At 43.9% G+C, this 16,037-nt stretch overlaps 1 protein-coding gene across 2 annotated transcripts; it reads left to right on the forward strand.

The window, feature by feature from the left end:
- The first annotated feature begins 405 nt into the window (after positions 1–405).
- On the forward strand, positions 406–13,274 carry AKTIP (AKT interacting protein). Of its 2 annotated transcripts, none has more exons than XM_035543306.2 (10): positions 406–472; positions 4,614–4,727; positions 5,959–6,164; positions 8,108–8,172; positions 8,259–8,359; positions 9,643–9,731; positions 9,805–9,903; positions 10,117–10,224; positions 10,623–10,683; positions 12,342–13,274. In XM_035543306.2, exons 2-10 carry the CDS (start codon positions 4,686–4,688, stop codon positions 12,450–12,452), a joined length of 882 nt encoding a protein of 293 aa, XP_035399199.1. In that variant the 5' UTR covers positions 406–472; positions 4,614–4,685; the 3' UTR covers positions 12,453–13,274. The 2 variants fall into 2 exon arrangements, with proteins under 2 accessions (XP_035399199.1, XP_035399200.1); XM_035543307.2 differs by having other exon boundaries at positions 413–472; positions 12,345–13,274.
- The last annotated feature ends 2,763 nt before the right edge of the window (positions 13,275–16,037 follow it).

A 16,037-nucleotide genomic window follows, 5' to 3' on the forward strand; every position in this document is an offset into this window, starting at 1 on the left:
GGGCTCGCACAGCCCCTCAGCCAGGCCCGCCCCCCGCCGCCCCGCGCCCGCCAATCGCATCTCTCCCCGCTCCGCCCCGCCGCCCAATGGGAGAGGTTCCCGTTTCTCAACCCGGCCCCGCCTCTCTCTTCCTGGGGACTGACAGGTGCGTCACCCCTGTCCCATTGGCCCGCCCGCCCTAGACGGACAGCCGCTCGGACCGATCCCCTTCGCGAGGGCGTATATCGCCGCACCCTCCGTCCCCACCCGCTGCCGGGAGCGAAGTCGCCCTCATTACCTCACGCAGCGCCCGGCGGCCCCCGTTGGCCGCCTTCCCCCGCTTCTCCCCGCCCCGCGGTGACGACACAGTGTCGGGGGCCGGCGATTGGCCGACCGCGGGGCCGGGCCCGGCTGCGCGAGGCCGAGGGGCGGGCTTAAAGGGGGGCGGTGGCGGCGGGGCCTGGGCGGCGGGGAGCGGCGCGGCCGGAGCGCGGTGAGGGCCCGGCGGGGCGCGCGGCTTTTAACCGATTTCCCTCTTCTTCAGCCCGTTTTTGCCGCGGGGGGGGGGGGGGGGTGGCGAGCGGGGCCGGGGCTCCGCGCGGCCTCAGCGCTGTGGGCGGGGGGGCTCTGAGGGGCGGTGACTGCCTCACGGCGTGAGTGCGGCACGGTGCGCGTGTGGCCGTGGTGCGAGTCCCCTCGGGGCTCTGTGCTGCGCGGGGGGCGGCGAGAGAGCCCCGGCGGGCAGGGCGAGCTCCGCGGGGCTGCTGCAACGCCCTGGGGCGTCCGCCTGGCGCGGGGCCTGTGAGGAGCCGGAGGGAACCGGGCCGAGGGACCGGGGGCGGCCTGGGGACGGGGGGGCTCGGGGCAGACCTCACCGCTCTCTGCTGCTGCCTGACGGGGAGCTGTGGGGAGCTGGGGGTCAGCCTCTTCTCACAGATAAGCAGTGATAGGACCAGAGGGAATGGCCTCAAGTTGTGCCAGGGGAGGCTCAGGTTGGAAATGAGGAGACGTTTCTGCTCAGAAAGAGCAGTCAGGCGTTGGGATGGGTTGTCCAGGGAGGTGGTGGCGGCACCGTCCCCGGGGGTGTTCAAGGAGAGGTTGGGCCTGGTGCTCACGGACATGGTTTGGTGGTGACATTGGTGGTGGGGGGTGGTTGGGCCAGGTGATCTCAGAGGGCCTCTCCAACCCTAACGGCTCTGTGATCTAATGACCCCGCTGATGTTGGGCAGAGAACACGACACATGGTCCAACAGGCATAAGCAATGGCAGGAGTCCTTAACAACTATCCAGTGCAGCAAAGGAAAATGTGCAAAAGCCAAGCGCCTAAAACTGTGCTTTTTGTTCCCTTATTGTTCTTGAGCTATTTTATAATACTGACAAAGTTTCATGCAAGCTGCGCTCTGCCTGCCCTCACGCACGGTGACCCCGTATGGTGCTGGGGGACATCAGCATAGGGTTGTCCTTGTGGCGGCGGGTGGCTTGGGCCAGCTACAGGAGGACTTCCACAGTGCAAGTGCTTTCTATAAAAGTCAGAAAGCCTTACCAAGAAGCAGCATTTGAAATAGCATTTCTTCACCTTCTTTATTTTTTTAATATTGTTTTACCAGAAGGAAAATACTAGAGAAAAAGATACGTGTTGATAAAAGGCCCGGGTGAGGAGGGCAGCTCAGGAGTGTAGCTGTCATGCTCGGCTCCTGAAGCAGCAGAAATCAGCAGAAGGTATTGCTGAGCAGCACACCGCTGAGCCTCTCTTTGGATGAGGCAATGTAAGTGGTGATGACGTGAGAGGAGCCTGGGTGATGATTCTGAAGGTGTTTATTCCTTCCTCATAAAATGAGGAAAACCAGTGCATTGGGCTCTGCTGGGAGGCTGGTGCTGTCGGTAGGGGCAGCCCCACAGAGTGCCTTAGCAGCAGGTACCCTCGTGGAAGGCGCTGTAGCCAGAGTGACACTGAATGACTAAACTGTCTAGAACCATCTCTGAATGATGTTGGGATTTCACTCCTGTGGCAGCTGTAAACCTTCTCCATGGTGGGAAGTAAGATCACCAGTCCAACTGAAACATGCCGATAGTCATTGTTTTAATTTTTATTTGTAATGATTTGTGATTAATCTAGGGTAGTAAATTTTTAGGTGCAGGACCTAGAGAGCATAAGCAGTTACAGGCCAGGTTTCTTGTGCTGATACCATGCTCAGCTCCTGTATAGCATAGCTAGAAAGAGTGAGCATGATTCAAAAGAAACCAACTTTGAAACACCTTGAAAGGCTTTTTCAGTGACTGTGTGGGAGGCTGGCACTCCAAGGCCACCAATTCTCCATCATACATAGGATCTTAACAGGTGAGGCATGAGGGCAATTTAACATGTTAAGGGAAACGCTGTGTATCGCTTATTACTGGGGCACAGCTGGCTAAAGGATCTCTGTGCTGGATCATCTCTGGAAGTTATTCTGTATTCTAACTAGGGCTAAAGTAATGCTTTATTTGGAGATGAAACTGGTTCTTAATAGCTTGTAAATAGGCATCTCTATAATGCAAAGCGTTTCAGCGAAGCTGTGAGCGTACTGAGCACGTATGGCTGCTTTCTGAAAGGTGGAGTCGGTGACTGAACTCCATCTAGCAGCAGTTATCACGCTTCTAGATCAGTTCCTGTCTTGCTGGTAGTAGGTTGGGCTGTTCTTTATGTACATACCTCGTTCCGTGTCCTGTTCAGCTCATGTGTCTCAGCTCTAGTTCTGGAATAGTACAGTTTATGTTAGTCCTCAAAGGGGAAAAAAAAAAAAAAAACAACAAACCCATAAAGAAAAGAAACCCCAAACCCATAAAGTAATCACTCCAGGTTCCAGCTAATTGTTTTCAGACCTGCACCACAGCTCCCAGCAGTTTGCTCTTGTCAAAGCCGAGTGCTCGGGCGCTCTGGCGTCAGTTCCTCCACCCTCGGGTCACACTGAAGGTCCCTGAGGAAATGTCTTGTCTTCTGGTAGCCAAGCATCTCGCTCTTGTAGTCTGGCTGGGTTTTGGGTAAGAGGAAGGGCCTGTGGCATGTCCCTCCGGCAGGGCTCTGCCTTCCAGACAGGGGGTGGGGAAAGGTGAAGACATTTGCTGTCCCACTGCTGTCCAAGAGTGTGCACCTGCTCTGCCCCTCTGTTTTTGCTGGCTCAGAGCAATGCGGCTCTCTGGCCACTGAAGAGGAAAAATATCTGGAGAAATTGTGTCCTGGAATGTTTGCCTGAGATGGTTTGGGGCTGGGAGACTGAATTAATTTTTATCACTTTCCTGAATGGTGCTTGCATTTTTTTAATGCTGGGCTGCTGTGTATCTAGATGGCTGTAGTTAGATAACTGCAATTTGATATTGGAGTTTCTTTTAAACATTTGCACTTCTAGGATATTTTTTTCTGATAAATAGTCTGGCTTAATTCTTTTTTTCTTTTAACAAGATTAGCTTTGATTGTCGTAGGAAGAGTTTGGATCTTAATGTTATCATTTTCTCTATAAACTGTTCAAAGCAGTGTGTGAACAGGTGGTGGTGACTTGTTTGCTGTAGAAAACACTTGGTGTTGACCACAATATAACTTGTGCTGTCCTGTCTTTATCTCTCCCATCCTCTGAATTGTCTTGGTCAGTGTTTTTATGATTCCATATTAAAGAAATCAAGCAAAGTGTGCTGTCTCAAAACTTACTGTAGTGAGAAAGGGTGGGGTGGGAGGTGGAATATTGGAAACCAGGAGGACTGGAGTTTTAAAAAAAAAAAAAAAAAAAAAAGGAGTAGAGGAAACAGGCAGTGCCAGACAAGGTGGTGTAGGCGAGAGAGCTCTTGCACAAACAATAACAAGACTTTTTTTTTAAGAGGGGGGAAAAAAAAAAAAAAAGACTTCTGGAGTTTATACCCAAAGGGGAGCTGTGCGAATGGCTTGAACAGTAGACAAAACACCGAAACTCCAAATACTGCTGAAGTCCTTGTAATTGAACTGCTGATCTAATGAGCATTAAGCTTAGCGCTCATAATGAGCCCATTAAATAGCTACAGAAAATCTTCTGTGTTCTGTGGCTTTGTCTGTTCCTGGCAGGGCACCAATGCAGATGAAAGCAGAATGACACATACGTAATGCAGGCTCAATGGGAGGATCATCTCGTGCCCTGGGAATGGCAGTGATTTTTCAAGCTGGAGTGCCTCCGAAACCTGCAGAGTGTGCAGTGTATGCAAGGGACAGCCCTTGGCCATGGTGCGAGAGTGTGCTATTGTAGAGCTGTCCGATGCTGGATGTGAACGCTGAAGTGATAACTTTTAGCATTTGTGTGTTTAGAGGATCTTTATTGACTGTGCTGAGCCGATAGTGGTCTTTTTGGCAGTTGGCAAGACAAAGAATATAATGAAGAGTCTTTCTCAGAATATTGTTTTAGCAGAAAGAAGGGAGGCATTCAAGTGCAAAAATATTTTGTAGGCAGCTATAGTATTGTCCTGGAGTCTAATAAATAATAGAGCTCTGGCAATTTTAGCTACTGTTGATCTTAACTACAAGAAGGTCTCTTCTTTTACAGGAATATAAAGCTGGATGCAAAATTAGATCTGAATCCTATTTATATATTGAGTCCTGTTTATCTGTAAGGATGCACACTCATTCTGTGTATTTTTAGGGTATAAACCAGAGAAGCCTGACGAAACCGAAGACATTGAAAAATTGCAGTCCTTTATTTGGAATACACGTTATGAACCCTTTCTGGAGTATGTCTACAAGTTCTGTGCGCAAGGTAGATATAATGAGTGGGTGCTCTAAGGTGTTAAATCCTCAGGGCTGGGATCGCCTTCAATAAAAGGGTCAGCTGGCTGTGACTTGCAGTAATTGGAATGTGCCTGTGAACGGAGTCTTCTCCAGAACTCACTGCAATGACTCGTCTTATCTGAAGCATTTTCAAGTAGGAAAGACAAATGTGTGCAAATAGTTGAAGGTCTTGCTGCTTATGACATTTTTTACTGTCTTAAGTAGACTTTAGACAGGTATTGCATGTGCAGCGGGTACTGACAAAACTGCATATCTAATGCTGTTACTTGCTACATGAGACTGTGTCTAAAAGCACAGCACTTCTAAGTTTATTTACTTCTCAGGTTTCCATTACTAGAGAAAATTCTATAACTTGGTTGATGGTGCTCAAGGCATAGGTATTGCTACTAGTCCAAGTCTCAAGCATTTCAAAACGCTATCCCCTAAATCGTGCCTGTAATCAGCACAGCCTAGTCACAGGTCTGTAACCTGCAGGTTTGTCCTGGCAGCTTGCGGAATGATTTTGAGGTCTGTACCTAACAGTGATCTCTAGCAGCGTAGCAGTGACCCACTAAGTAGAACAATCTGTGTGTGTATATATGTGAAACAACAGAGGCATAAAAAGGTTGTTAGAGCAAAATTATTTAACATGGGCTCGATGTCACTGTCAACCAGTGATTCTCCCACAGCGGGAACAGGCTGTGTGATCAGTGCCAAGTGGGATGTTTGTCTTCACATATTTCACTTCCCACCTGTGCTAAGTTTTCTGTAGAAAGTTTTGATTTCTTCTCAGATTTACTACGGTACTTCTCAGAGACTCTTTGAAGTCTAGAACGTGAGGATGTGCGTTAGTGGAAGTGCCTTACCTTGATGCGCTATGTGCTGGAAATAGCCTGACTTTAAGCTGATGGTATATATTACCTGGTTTTAGTTTCTAAATAAGTACAAACCTCTGTGTCCTAATCTGCAGATTTCCAATCTAGCCTTGATTGCTTTTGCACTTGTAGGCTAGGTTTGATTGAATAGAAGTTTATGTAAAAACAAAACAAAACCCGAGAAGATCGCTCCAAAAAAAACCAGAACATCAAAACCCAAGACGAGTTTCATTGGCCAAACTTGTAATTACTAAGGGCAAGTTTAAGCCTGTGTTAAAATATGTTCCTATGTTAAATACTTTGAATTCCAACCTCTAATGTCGTGGTTCTGTTTTAATCTAACAGAGACCTGAAGCTGAAGAGAAAACTTTGACTGGAGAGCTGAGAACCAGTCCTCCACGAACCTCTACAAAGAAACAGTTACCTTCTATTCCAAAGAACGCTGTGCCAATAACCAAGCCTGCCTCCCCTGCCGCATCGTCCCAGTCGACAAATGGAACACATGCTTCTTATGGGCCTTTTTATTTGGAGTATTCCCTCCTAGCAGAATTGTGGGTTTTCACTATTTTTTTTTCTCTTATAGGTTACTGGGTATATGCTCCAGTGAAAAAATAACTGGTAGGGATCTAGTGCTTGTGTGGTGTCTCTGCCGCAGTCCCTAAAGAATGCAGTAAAACTCTGTGCTACACTAAATTCTTCTTCTGGAGCAGCAACCTCCGCCTCTTGAGGTGGCAGAGGAGAAGGGAGGAAATTGTAAGGGCTGTGTTTAGATGTGATTTTCTGAATTTTTGTATTTCTCAGTCTTCAAGTAAAAACATTTTTAGTCTACCAAAACTGGTCTACCTGACCACTTATCCTCATAGTGTTTTGGTCAGAAATACCTAATTTTTTAACATCTGCTGGCTTCTGTTTTATTGATTGTTTCAGTAGGAAGATGGTTATGAAGGTAGGGCATTGTATAATGGACTTAGGATGTGGGACACTTGAAAGTGCTTATTAAATGGATATTAGGAGGGCTGTGTGTCTTCCTGTCTTTAGTGGTGCTTGAGAGGGAGGAGTCACTGCAATTTAAAGAGTTTTTGTTGGATCAGTTTGATCAGTTGCATTTGATCTAGTCTAGTGATGTGCAGAGTGCTGTGGGAGCACACAAATCTGTGTGTCTGCAAAACTTACCAGTTATATGAAGTTACTTAGACTGTTTTATGCCATAAAGCTGGAGAGACTTTGTCAGTAGTAGACGTATTGGATTCTCAAGTATGCAGTGCCTTTTGGAACGAAATCCCTGGAGTCCTGATGCAATACTGAGCTTCAGATCTTGCATTTAACCATTAAGTTGAAAGTGAGAACTCTCTAAACGTAAAATGTGTTGTTCAGGTGACTGATTCTGACTTTTTAATTCAAGAAAAATGTCTTTCTTCTGCAGCATGCAAGAATACTTTGTATTCCTCTTGTTTAACAAATTCACGTACAGTATGGAAATAGCAGAGAGATGTGTTAATGCTTTTCTTTAAGATTATTGTTTACTAGCGCAAGCATGCTGAGTTTAATTTAATGGGCCTATATTGCTATCTAACTGGAAAATATATGAAGTGAGTATTTCAGCTTATCATTTACGGTATTCAGTAGAATCCGCATACCTTACAATTGTAGCTGATTGGACTTAGAAGGAAGTTCTTGTGTTCATTAATTTGAAAAATAGTAAAAGTAGCACACTTTTCCTCCGCAGTACTGTCATTTATCAAATGGAGCTTCCTAAAGGATAAAGGAAAGAGGGAGAAAACGTTTTCTTAATTCAAGGGTCATTGATGACTGAAGTAACTGAAGATGATTTGATCATCTTTACAAGAAATGAATTACCAAATAAGTGCAAATTTAGAAAAATGTGTTGGTTCCTATTGTTAATGAGATGCTGTAATCACTTGACCTAGATTTCTAATATACCCAGCCTGTCCTTTCTGTTCTCTGTTACTTTGTTTGGTCACTTGCCAGTAGGATTCCTCGTTGACCTGCAGCATAGTCTTATCTAAAACTGAAAAATTGTTTAAAATTAAAGGTTTGGTAAACTTTCAGCATTAACTGGAATTGAATGCAAGCCTATGTTCAAAAAGATTTAATTGCATTCCTTTTTTTACTCTTTACTTTGAAACTGGGAATTCAGTAGAAAAGTGGAAATCACACAGTGCTGACAAGCATTAAATGCATCTTCTGGGGAAGTTATTTCTATTTCTCTGCTTACGGTTTTCTCAGGAGAAATAATATTTCCTCTTTGTAGCTTCTTAAGTGGAGAGCTAGGAAAAGCAGAGTGAAAGTATATGGTTTTGCTAGTTATCTGCCGCCTCCTTCCCTGAGCAATCTGCCCTTGGGAATTGAGTATAAGTTTGTGGAAGAAGTCTCCTGTTAAACTACTGGCCGTACGTTCTGGCTTTACTGCTGCCAGCTTGCTGTAGGTTTAATGTAGTTGTGGAGCTATTCTAAATACTGATTCTAATTGCAGTACCTTGGTTGTTAAGCAGAAATTGCCAGGTGTCTACGTGCAGCCATCTTACAGATCAGCATTAAGTAAGTTTAAACTTAACTTTTAAAATTTTAATACATACTTGTTTTTAAATTCTTCCAATTTCTCAAGAAAACTTTCTCACTTGCAGTGTGGTTTGGAGTAATATTCATAAGACATGGGCTCTACCAGGATGGTGTGTTTAAATTTACTGTCTATATTCCTGATAACTACCCAGATGGAGACTGCCCGGTAAGTGGACATGGTTGTGTGTGTTTTGAGGTTTTCTGGTGCTCTAAGTATGGCTTCCTGTTAAAGCTAATACACCAGTTAGCTTCTCATTTCATTGAACTAGTTTTGTTCTAGTTTTGTTCAGTTGGCTGGGCATGTTTGTGAGCCATCTTGTACATATTTCCTAATGTCTGTGGAAGGAAGTTGTTGCTCTGATTACTGAGACTGGTGTAGAGTGAATTCTATGAGGTTAGATTAATTAGAGTATTCAAGTAATCAACCAGTTCTTTACCACAACACTTGATCTGAAGCACTTAGGCTATGGACACTATAATGGAACATAAAATGCAGGCACTTGTGCTGTGCTTGCCACAGCACTGCAGGATTTCTTGCCTGTGTCTGTTTTAAAATGCATTGAAACAAAGAACTAAGAACTTGAGTTGAAAGTTGGTATAATAGAGGGAAAGGGAATAGATAGGCTGGTGTCACTTTTTCTTTTTCCCCTCTAGGGAAAAGAATACAAGTTTTTACATTCCTGTTTAAAAAAACAAACAAAAAAATCCCCATCAAAACAAAAACGCACATGTGGCAATCTGACTCTTTTCCAGCCCTCTTGGCCAGATTTCTTTAACAGGAAGATTGGGGGTGGGTGTATGGAGCTGCTGTAGCTGAGAAGGAGTTGCTATGTCAGGAAGCTGTCTGCTTGGTGTCAAGTTTTGTGTGAAGCTATCACCTTTAAAAGGACAGAATTAGTAGGAATCAGTATCTTGAAAAGATTTTAAAGAAACTCATAAGCCTCTCGTATATCCATAATTATTTTACTAGCATGGAGCTTTCAAACCGTGTTAAAATATTTTTCTTTTGGAGCAGCACACAAATGCCAGAGGAAACTAACTGTGCAGAGCTGAAGACACCATGGTGTCATCACAGTTTACTTAAAAATATGTAGGATAAAAAAAAAATTGCTTGTAGCTCAAGTATTTAAAAAGCTTTCAGTCGCAAATAGCTGAGGGTTGTTTTTGGCTTTAATCTGATCTTATCTGATATTACCTGTGTTGGCACACAGGATTAGTTTCCTGATTTGGTAATGAGCGTGAAAGAGGACAAGACCCTGCATGTAGCCTGGGTATGTTGGGTTACAGTTTCACAGTTGCTATAAATCACTTCAGGGTGTTTTCCTGTTATCCAGTACCAGTTGCTTAGTATTTGGAAGCAACATCTGACTGACCAAAACAAACAAACAACCACCAAAAAACCTTCACCCAATAGTTTTAACCTTAGGATTCTTCTTTTTTCTAACTCAGCGCTTGGTTTTTGATCTGCCTGTCTTCCATCCGCTAGTAGATCCCATGTCTGGTGAACTGGATGTGAAAAGAGCGTTTGCAAAATGGAGGTTAGTGGTAACATTTTGATAGGTAGCTTGAAAGAGGCTCTTTACTTTCTTCACCGTGTTTTGTTCTTTTTAGGCGAAATCATAATCACATATGGCAAGTACTAATGTATGCTCGCAGAGTCTTCTACAAGATTGACACAACTAGTCCTCTGAACCCTGAGGCTGCAGTGCTGTAAGTATCTTCTGTGTTTATAGATATAGCCTCTTAAGAGACTTTTTGCGTAGAAGTGTAGAAACGAGATCTGTACAATCAAATCATGATCTCTACCTCTGGAGCTAGTTGCAGTAGAAACTGAATTTGAGGCTTTGCCAAGTCTGTCTGTGCTTCCAGAGCAAACCTGTGCCTCTTTGCAGCTAAGTGACATCGCTTATTTCTCTGTTGTAGGTATGAAAAAGATATTCAGCTGTTCAAAAGTAAAGTGGTGGACAGCGTCAAACTATGCAGCAGTCACTTATTTGATCAGCCCAAAATAGAGGATCCCTATGCAATTGTGTAAGTACTATGAGCAAATTCACCACGTCATAATGTTTTGAGAACAAGTTTTGGTATCGTTTTTTATTTGAAGCCTTTCCCTGCAAATAGATTAAAGTAGGCTGTCCTTTTGTTTTGTATGCTTGTAAGTACCTTGATTATTCCTGTGCTCATTTCCTTCTGTGTAATATTGAGTAAATCTTAAATAATGAGACACTGTATTTAATGCGGAAAAGATCCATGACACTGTGAATTAAGTTCTTAAGAAGTGTATGTTTTAACACTGAAAACTCAGATTTGTAGTTGACTTTAAATTCAGCAAACTAGACCAAGGAAAACTGCTGCGTTTTGCTGTACTGCTGCTTTGTGCTTTAGTTTCCAAAAATGTGTGGTAAGAGAGAACTATACTTTCTCCATAGTTTTTCTCCTTGGAATCCAGCTGTACACGATGAAGCCAGAGAGAAGATGTTGACTCTGAAGGTATGCGCAAAGTCCTGATTCTGACTATAAAAAGGGCTTGTTGCTTGAAAAGGCAAGAAAGGTTCCATGTCTCTTTGAGATGAGCACGTACCAGGCAGACCTTACCCCACTCCTTTTCTGTATCTGCAGACGTGATGAAACTGAACTGGAGTCCTAACTGAGCAGTTATGTTACTGTTCTAACTTCAATGTGTTAAGCAATTAATTGTTCAACCAACTAGAAAGCTTTGTTAGACTGAGTACAATTGTTGGCAAATTTGGCAGATTTTTTGTTTGGAGATAGAAGGGGAGGGAAGAAGGAGAAAGGAGAGATTTGCTGACTGCCTTTTTAGCTTGTCCTGCATTTGTCACGGTCAGTAGTGCTGCATAACCTGACAATCCCCACCTTTGTTCTTCTCTGTTGTTGAAAGATGTTTAATTATTTAATCAAAACTTGAAGGCTTTCTTCTGGTTGAAAACCTTTCAAGCAGCACAAGCAGAGTACCTTGCTAACGTTTCTAATGCTACTGTTTTCTAGTAAGGCACTGTCCGCTAGTCAAAGGCTGCTTACAGTTGCTTCTATCACAAAGCACTCTGATAGAGCAAGAATGTTACGGTTTGTGACAGCTTTCACCTGAGCAATACCTTTGATATTTGTAATGTCAAGGGGCAGTAACACTCAGACAATGGCCCTTTATCTATGCTGGAGCTGAAGTAGTGATGATAACTATCTAATGACTTTTGAGCATATAAACGCACACAGGACCAGAGGGTAGAAGAGGTTTTCTTGTCTTTCTTGGAAATAGATCCAAATGGAATAAGCCTTCATTCTGAACAACTTAAGGCTTTAAAAATATTCTCTGAAAACATACTGTCCCCGTCAATGAATTTATTATTTTTATCTTTCAAATGATTCTTTGCACTAAACGAGAGCTGGCAAACAGCAGTTCTGAGTCTGCCCTGAGTGGCGTGACAAGTCATTCCATTCACAGTGCCTCAGGATTGTGAAATGGTGGCTGGTGGCCTTGTTGGACTGGCAGGGAGATGCACTCTGAATGTTTTAGTTATTGCACGTATGGCGCTTTAGGTGTTGGAGTAGTTCGTTGATAGCAAGAATAGCCTGATTTCCATGGCTTAGGAGACTTGTTCCAAAACATCAGTGTAGCTGAGAATCTACTTTTCCTTCCCTGTAAAAGAAAGTTCCCAAGTCCTGCGTTCTCTCTCTCCCTTCTGCTGCAGCCCTGGCTCATTTGGTTATTGTCCTTGTAATTCCTGTGCTGCTGGAGCTGTTAGTGTCGAGCTAATGGCTGACATGTTTTGATTTGGATTGACTCTTCTTTCTGTAGAACCAAAAAAATTGGCAAATAGCAGTGCAGTGGTGCTGGGCTATGGTCTCCAATCAAAATGCTCTATCCAAAGAGTATCTGTTAATCTTTACAGTATAATGGAGTAGCAATATGTGAACTAAGACATTAAAACTCTCCTGTGGTGTCAGGGTAGTTCTACAGAAGCCATGCGCATCCAGAGAAATTAAAGCAATAGACTTAATTTTGTTCCTCTTTGAGGAGAGGAAACGATACCTCTTTTCTGCTTGTATTTGCCAAACTTAAAATGGGTGGGAGAGGACGTAAGAGAGTTTGGGGTACCTAATAATTCTGACTTTAATTTCCTTCTACCTAGAAGAAGCCAGAAGATCAGCACTGCAAAAGCATGCATGTTTCTGGCCTCTCATGGGTCAAGCCTGGCTCAGTTCAGCCTTTCAGCAAAGAAGAGAAGACAATGCCTACCTAGCTCTTTTGGACTGTGGTGCACGCAACACTTTCTGTGGGTGGAGGGAATGTAATGGAGGGAGAAACAGCAAAGCAGCAGTTTCTTTCTTGACTATGGATTAGCAAAAGCTGAACGGTAGCAGTGACTCCAGTAAACCTGCTTGATGGATTACTGACTCAATGTTTTACATATGCATTAGGTTTTAAAGGCTTGCCTGGAGTTTGGAAGCATCTCTGAACACTGCAGTACTTCTACCTGAAGACTGTCTAGGGTGGGTAATTCCTCAGGGCTCTGAAATGCCTGGAGGTTTTGGGTTGGTTTTTAAGCTTTTATTTTTTCCCTCCAGGAATAGCAGTTTTTTTTCTAAATCTTAAATTGCTGGCAGAAATATTAGCAGGAAATATGATGCCAGAGGTAAGCTGTGTTCATGTAAACTAATATAGCAGAGTTAAACACTATATTTAATGGTTTTAAATACTTCGGTTTCTATTGTAAATATGTTAGGATTTGAAATTGTAAATAGGTGGTTCAATGACTCCATTTAGCACTTTCCAGAGGTAAAGCTGAGGATGATACTCAGTGTATGATGTATTATTGATTTGTAAATGGATGTTGTCACTAAAGCACACATTAGTCTGACGGGGTGAAAGCAGAATGTCAGGCTTAGTAGACTTTTATTACGTAAACACTAAAATCCAAGCTTTTAACGGTGGTCTCTTGAGCTAATAAAACCTTAGATGATTTTAGATTCCCTAGGTGGCTACACTGTAGGGATTACTAGGATAGCTCGACTAATGTGTGTTAATAGTGACACCTTAAGAAAATAAAAAGAAATTATGATCTTGCTTTTGTCCCTCTGTTCATCTATACTCTAGACACTTAGCAAAGACTGGCACTGGAATGGAAGCACCTGGCTGCATGAGTATTTGTAGGCATCCTGTTACGTTCTGAAGAGACGGGTTAAATGTGGTTTGGTTCCACATCTAGGAAAACCTTTCTAAAGCCGGTGTGAGCTTAGGACAGTCTTTTTGTTTCCACAAGAGTCTTCCTAGCGTCATAATCCAGCAAAATGTCTTATTCTTGTCTAACAGGATTTTCTTTTAGCTTCAGAACTTGTAATGCCAGCCTTTTACAGTTGGCCTGCTTTTCCTTTGGCTCCTCATACCTGTGCTGGTGGCATTAGTGCAAGAAACAAGTACTGGTGACTTCATGTATAAATAAGATGCGAGCTTTTGTTTTTCTTTGTTGTTTTTGTCTGACAGAAGCTAAATCCGCTTGTCCTATAACAGGCTTTCTAATTTTTGAGAACAAATCCATAGCTTTTAAGGAAAGGTACGATGAACTCACAAGTAATATGTTATAATATACCAAACGATTAACTTAATGTGCTGATAAGGGTGACTTGCATGGTTTCTATAGTGTTGTATGAATTAAGTAATTATTCTCCTTCAGGTAATGCTGAAGCCTTAATGCATGATGGTGCTTTATACCTTTTAAAGTTTCTGCCTTTGGGATGCAGTGGTTTCCTGGGGCTGCCTGGAGTGATGCCAGTAGTGCTGGAATTCCTGTTCAGATGAAGAGTACAGGGGGTATGTGGAGAACAGCAGGCCTCTTAAGGCAACAAAGTGTATCTAAAGGTGCATTCTGTGGGGCTGCTCTTCCTTCAATTTCCATCGTCATAGAGAGGGTCTATTACAGGGCCTAGGTTCTTTCTGAAATTTAGTACTTCCATTGATACTTGTAGGAAGAGAAATACAATTTAGAGTGGCTCTTTGCTAAACAAATTTGAGGTTAAAGTAAGAGGAACTCAAAGCCTGAGTTACCAACCAGGTGCTTCTGAAAAAGGTACGTGCAACTGAACTTGTATGCAGCTCTCTGAAAGCTGTTGGTGCCTCTTTGCATGAGGTGCAGATCTATGTAAATGGTCATGTAAATGAGGACAGCCAACTGACACACATTTATTGGCTTTAAATGGACTGCGTTCTGCGTTTGGTTTTCTGTTATTGTAAACCATTGAAAGTGGTGTTCCAACCATACTGAAAATCCTGCGAGCACTCCCCTTCAGGTGCACTGACGGCACCCCTGGCGTCTCCTGGGCCAGGCTGGCCCCTGGCAGCCCCGGGAGGCTCCTGGCTTCCCCACCAGGCACAGCCCTGCTCCTGTCTCCCTGGGATCTTCGCTGGAGAGGCTGGAGGCCGCGTCCGCCCCTCACGGAAAAGGGTGAGTGACCAACGTGCTGCTCTGTTCCTGGGAGAGGGTGGGAGGCAGTAAGGGGGAGTCAGCCTCCTGCTCGGCCGCCTGCCTCTCCTGCCAGGGAAGAGCTTGCAGGTGGCACAGGACAGAGCTGTAGCTGGGACTGTAGTGTGGGACTTCAGTTATTTGTTGCCACAAGTACTTCTGAAATCTTTAGTAGAAAGGCTGCTGAGCTGCTGTGAGTTGTTGTACATGTGGACTGGGGTCAAAGAAGGCGACTGTCCAAAGTCCCTTTTGTTCTGAGAGAGACTGCTTTGGTGGTTGGGCACATTTTGCTTTTTTTTTTTTCTTTTTTTCGTACTTAAAATTTTACAAACCTGAAGGCAGTGCACAGGGGGAAGGGCCTTTCTCTGTCTTTCCTGGTATCTCTTATTTAACGTTGTGTTTGGCAATTTATATTGTTAGAAGTGGGGCTGCAGGAAGGAGCTCACATCCAACTTGCACCTTCCCCAGCACTTCAGTGCCTGGTGAATGGGCTGCTCCCAGCCCTGCGCATGGCACAGTGCGCAGCTGTCTGACAGCTGCCTGACAACTGTTTTAATACTTGGAGAATGTTTTTTGTTGTTGCTGTGGTACTTTTCTCTTGATTCCCGTGCAGCTGATCTGCTGTGTGGGGGAAAAAAAATACTTCATAAGCTTTTCTGGCTGTTACTTGCATTCTAGGGTAGAAATACCTGATAACACTAAATAGGCATTTGTTCGTTTTCACACCATGCTCTGTTCATTGTGTGTGCCATTAATCATAGATTCATAGAATCATAGAATATCCCGAGTTGGAAGGGACCCATAAGGATCATCAAGTCCAACTCCTGGCACCGCACAGGTCTGCCCAAAAGTTTAGACCATGTGACTAAGTGCACAGTCCAATCTCTTCTTAAATTCAGACAGGCTTGGTGCAGTGACTAGTCATTAGCCTTTATAACAAATATGTTTATCCAGTGAAGCATGGCTGCAGCTTTTCTGCTAGGGATTCTCTAGAATGGGTACAGCATACTGAAAGGGGACTTGAAGGCAGTGTTGAACTTGCAAAAACTTGTGAGAGGAATGTTGGACTTCCTTGTAACTCAGTGCAAAGGAAAAATACGGCTCTGTCACTGACCGTGTCACTTCTGTGTGGCATCAGTGCCCCTGCTAGCCTGCGTATTTCAGACTCTGATGGGCTAAGGAATTGCAAGTGTGTTGGAATTGTCACAGGTCTGTTGGAACTTGCACTAGGAGACAGAAATGGAGTAACTGATCGGAAAGCTGAGCTTGTATTGCACAGAAAGTGGTGGTGTGGTTTTGTTTCAAGGAAAACTTGTGGGGAAAGTATTTTGAGAGCCCATGCACCGGCCTGCAGTGAAGCTGCTAAAA

The sequence above is a fragment of the Cygnus atratus genome, chromosome 12 (genome assembly GCF_013377495.2).
Source record: "Cygnus atratus isolate AKBS03 ecotype Queensland, Australia chromosome 12, CAtr_DNAZoo_HiC_assembly, whole genome shotgun sequence".
In the NCBI taxonomy this organism is placed as follows: domain Eukaryota; kingdom Metazoa; phylum Chordata; class Aves; order Anseriformes; family Anatidae; genus Cygnus; species Cygnus atratus.

Bases quoted from the DNA above. Each gene is read 5' to 3' on its own strand.
- AKTIP (XM_035543306.2), top strand. From the start codon at position 4,686: ATGAACCCTTTCTGGAGTATGTCTACAAGTTCTGTGCGCAAG. The intron at 8,360-9,642 runs GTAAGTGGACAT...TTTCTAACTCAG, and splicing joins ACCCAGATGGAGACTGCCCG to CGCTTGGTTTTTGATCTGCC. The intron at 9,904-10,116 runs GTAAGTATCTTC...TCTCTGTTGTAG, and splicing joins AACCCTGAGGCTGCAGTGCT to GTATGAAAAAGATATTCAGC.